Source organism: Scylla paramamosain, chromosome 39 (genome assembly GCF_035594125.1).
Source record: "Scylla paramamosain isolate STU-SP2022 chromosome 39, ASM3559412v1, whole genome shotgun sequence".
NCBI lineage: Eukaryota > Metazoa > Arthropoda > Malacostraca > Decapoda > Portunidae > Scylla > Scylla paramamosain.
Genome location: NC_087189.1, coordinates 7,600,001 through 7,605,000, shown reverse-complemented (window position 1 = coordinate 7,605,000; position 5,000 = coordinate 7,600,001). Strand labels below are relative to the sequence as shown.

The following is a 5,000-nucleotide window of genomic DNA, read 5'->3' as shown; positions in this document are numbered from 1 at the left end:
TTCCTCTGTGAGGTTTACAAGGAGTAATGTTTCATAGCTGCACTAATTTCTTTCACTCTTGAACTGGCTGCCGTCCTTTGCATCCATCTTAAGGACAAGCAGCATGTTGGCCCGGCAAGGAGAGCAGCGCTTTGTTTACATCAGCTAAATTATCGACATGTCCAGAAATTACATATCGCTCTTAATAATGCTCTAGAATTCCTTAGATATATTCAAGATTAATTCACAAACATAAACTACCACCAAAAGAGCGACATCTTGTTATATTTGATTCACAATAATGCTGCTACATTTAGAAAAGCCGCATTTCTATTCCTAGGAGTAACTTATATATATATATATATATATATATATATATATATATATATATATATATATATATATATATATATATATATATATATATATATATATATATATATATATATATATATATATATATATATATATATATATATATATATATATATATATATATATATATATATATATATATATATATATATATATATATATATATATATATATATATATATATATATATATATATATATATATATATATATATATATATATATATATATATATATATATATATATATATATATATATATATATATATATATATATATATATATATATATATATATATATATATATATATATATATATATATATATATATATATATATATATATATATATATATATATATATATATATATATATATATATATATATATATATATATATATATATATATATATATATATATATATATATATATATATTATAAATCTTTTTAAGAAGATTTATAATGCTGATCTGGCAATCAACTTCAATCAAATATATATATATATATATATATATATATATATATATATATATATATATATATATATATATATATATATATATATATATATATATATATATATATATATATATATATATATATATATATATATATATATATATATATATATATATATATATATATATATATATATATATATATATATATATATATATTATATTACAGAATGAAGAAAGACAAGCATGATAAGAAGAAAACCGAACAGGGGAGAGAGGAGGAAGAAGAGTACCAAGAGTGGTCGAGCCCCTTAGAGTTCCTCCTCTCCTGCGCTTCTATCTCTCTCGGGCTGGGCATCGTCTGGAGGTTCCCCACTACGGCCTTGGAGAACGGAAGCGGTGCTTTCCTTTTCCCTTACATCATCGTTTTGTTCTCAATAAGCAGAGTGAGTGTGGCTGATGCATGTCATATATATGTGTTGTATCCTTTAGTAATTATATTTTAGGTTTAGTTACGGTAACCCGATAATTCGATAATGTTCTCAGTTTCATTGTCTTACACATAAAAAAAAATAATAATAATTAGGAAGTAATGCATAATATTGGCGTCACCCCTGTAACATGTGTCATTCCTTACCATGCGATGACGCAGCCGCTTTATTTCCTGGAGCTAGCTATTGGACAGTTCTCTTCTTCCAACTGCACCAAAGTGTGGAGGATGGTGCCACCGTTCAAAGGTACGTCACCCATCACTTCATATTCATATTCGGCTGAAGTAAACAATAATACCTTATCAATGTCTGCAAATTTTCCTTATTATATCAACCAAAGTTATTGTTACACAAAAAAATCATAAGTAATGCTTGGAAATGGCTGCTTTGTATTGTGTTCTCGCATCCTCATATCCACAAATACTCCTGTCAATATCCTACCAATACCACCACGCTTCAAGTGCTTTCTTCCTTTTTTTCCCGGTACAGGTATCGGTTACGTACAAGTATTCGTCTGTTACTGCGTTCTAACGTATTTCGCTTCGCTGGCAGCGGTGATGCTTTTCTATTTGGTCATGTCCTTCAGCAAGGTTCTTCCGTGGTCGGTGTGTGACGACGTCTGGGCGGACGAGAACTGCGTTGGCGCTTCCAGCACCAACGTCACCTACACCGACAACTTGCAGTCTTCCTCGGAGCAATACTACTAGTGAGCTTCAACGTGGACCCCAGTACAAATGTCTAGTTTTAGCAGAACATTTAAAACATTTGCAGTTACTCCTGTATTTCTTTTAACAGCTTATCCTTTTCTTCTCTTCTCTGTGGCACCGTCTGCTGCCCCATCCCCCTCTTCTCCACCATTGCCGCCGCCACCGCCGACGCCGCAGCCGCTACGTGTTGCGAATTAAGGAGGACATCAGTGACGGCATCGGCCCCCCTGAATGGCGTCTGGCGCTCTGTCTTCTCTTGTTTTGGGTGCTGCTCTTCTTCACCGTGGCCTGGGGCATCAAGTCTTCAGGAAAGGTCAAGCATGATCATTTTATGTTCAGATCGGTTAGTTTCCAAACAGCAACATTGGAGAACAAAGAGCATCATTCAGGGTTTTGTGGACGCCCTTGATGCAGGTCACGGCTGCTGGAACTGTGTGCCACTTCTCGGCGAATATTGCTGTATGCAACGTATTTTCTGTCTGTAAAATTGCTAAGACTGAGGTTGTAAAAACGTCATGCGGGGCTATGCATCTATTGCACTGGTTATTATAAGTTAATAGCACTAGCAGGTTGAGAGTCACTGCTCTGGATCACTGAATTATATAATGACGTATTTGTCCCCAATCGCTGCCTCACTATGGTGTCATCCAGATGGCGTATTTCACGTATCGCTGCTGCTCCGCGGGATGGTCTAGCACAGAGCAAGGTGTGAATGAAAATGTAAAAAAAAAAAAAAAAGAAACCTAAAGGCAATTAAGATCGATTGATACAGAATCATTCGGTGATATTACAAAAAGGTATCCGACTCAATACACCATGATATCAAAATTGTAATGTATGTTTTCTTTACGTAACCAATCAAACAGGTGCAATAATTTCCTTCCATGCACGGCAGTAAAGTAAAACAAATTGGGTACAAACTAATCGGAGCACCTGTCTCACTTTTTTACCGGTACACGAACTGTTGCATCATTGTATTATCCCAATAGGTGGCGTACTTCACGGCGCTGTTCCCCTACGTTGTGCTGGTGATGCTGCTCATTCGTGGGGTGACGCTGCCTGGAGCCATCGACGGTGTACTCTATTTTGTCACACCGGAGTGGCAGAAGCTGCTGGACCCCACTGTAAGTTTCTTGGATTACTTTTACGAATCTTATATGGAATAAATTATTGATTTACCGCAGTGGATAAGGCATCAGCAGTTGTTGAAAGTGAGGTGTCTCCACGTCGCAGCTACTCAAACCAGTAACCTTGATCTTCAAGCCACGGCGGGATTATACTTGAGAACAATAGCACGCGTATTCCTTCGTGACGGCTTGGTCACTGTTTGTGTACATGGATAATGGTATATGGTGATGTAATACTGATAAATAAGCGCGCACGCACACACATTCTCTCTCTCTCTCTCTCTCTCTCTCTCTCTCTCTCTCTCTCTCTCTCTCTCTCTCTCTCTCTCTCTCTCTCTCTCTCTCTCTCTCTCTCTCTCTCTCTCTCTCTCTCTTACACACACACACACACACACACACACACACACACACACACCTCACCATTACCATTTTTTTTTTTTTTTTCACAGGTGTGGTACGCTGCCATTACCCAGTCCTTCTTCAGCCTCACCCTCGGGTTCGGTCCCGTTGTCATCTTCGGTTCGTACAACACGTTTTCCCAGAACGTTTACAGGTAATTTTTTTTTTCACATGCATGTTACATAACTCATATCAAGGCAACACACACACACACACACACACACACACACACACACACACACACCAGGTAGTTTAGTGGTCAGCACGCTCGGCTCACAACTAAGAACGACTGAGTTCGAGTCCCAGGAGCGGCGAGGCAAATGGACGAATCTCTTTATGTTCGGCCCTGTTCATCATCAGCAAGGTACGGGCTGTAAGCCGCTGTCCCGGTGTGTGGAGTGTGAGTGGTCTCAGTTCTATCCAAAGATAATATGACCTTTGAGTTCTTTCGTAAGAGAATATCTGGCTACGATGCGAGGCTAGCAGACGACCGTGAATGAATAAAGCACACACACACACACATACACACACACATCTTCCTGCAGGGACGCATGGATCATCAGCCTCCTGAGCATCATAAGCTCGCTTCTCAACGGCTTTGCTACATTCGCCGTCTTAGGCAACTTAGCCTCTGAGCTGAAGACAGACATAAAGGACGTGGTGCATGGCAGAGAAACCAACTTGATCTTTATCTTATACCCCCAAGCTCTCGCCAAATTCACTGAGGCCCCGCAGGTAATTATAGCATCTATAACATTCTATAACATCTATAACATTCTCACATGAGTACAGGCAATCACCAATTATTTATACTTGTAAATATATATATATATATATATATATATATATATATATATATATATATATATATATATATATATATATATATATATATATATATATATATATATATATATATATATATATATATATATATATATATATATATATATATATATATATATATATATATATATATATATATATATATATATATATATATATATATATATATATATATATATATATATATATATATATATTATGGAGGAGACAATTTTGACGCTTTTTTTTTCACGGTTAAGATCACCTAAGCATGCTGTCTAGCTTAACTGATCAGCTGATTGGACCAGACGCTTGTGTGAAATCATTCACATCTGTTCTTCCTTCACACGTATCATGCGCAACCATTCTTCCAATCTCTGCAGAAACCCATATTGAATCTAACGCTCTCTCTCTTCATGCTATCCATCCATCCTAGTCTTCCCCTAAACATTATGCCTCTGGCATCAGATCCATTCTTCCGCTACCCTTACTTACCCATCCTAACACTCACTCCTTACTCTGCTCGACTATGAAAAAAAAAAAAAAACACTAAACCTCATCCACACTTCCTCATTTCTCACTCCATCCATACGTTTTGTTTCACACGTTCCTCATTACATCACATTCTTACATTACATT

At 36.2% G+C, this 5,000-nt stretch overlaps 1 protein-coding gene across 2 annotated transcripts in view; it reads left to right on the top strand.

Annotated features, from left to right (window-relative positions):
* The window catches only part of LOC135092145 (sodium-dependent nutrient amino acid transporter 1-like), a 10,135-nt gene that overhangs the window by 2,663 nt on the left and 2,472 nt on the right, over nucleotides 1-5,000 (top strand). For both annotated transcript variants that reach the window (XR_010262768.1, XM_063990402.1), the window contains exons 2-8: nucleotides 1,042-1,258; nucleotides 1,465-1,549; nucleotides 1,793-2,009; nucleotides 2,188-2,323; nucleotides 3,000-3,134; nucleotides 3,587-3,690; nucleotides 4,082-4,271. Coding sequence is in view for 1 of the 2 variants with exons in the window: in XM_063990402.1 (XP_063846472.1) it covers nucleotides 1,043-1,258; nucleotides 1,465-1,549; nucleotides 1,793-2,009; nucleotides 2,188-2,323; nucleotides 3,000-3,134; nucleotides 3,587-3,690; nucleotides 4,082-4,271 (1,083 nt within the window). In the remaining variant the exon portion in view is untranslated. The remainder of the gene's footprint in view (nucleotides 1-1,041; nucleotides 1,259-1,464; nucleotides 1,550-1,792; nucleotides 2,010-2,187; nucleotides 2,324-2,999; nucleotides 3,135-3,586; nucleotides 3,691-4,081; nucleotides 4,272-5,000) is intronic.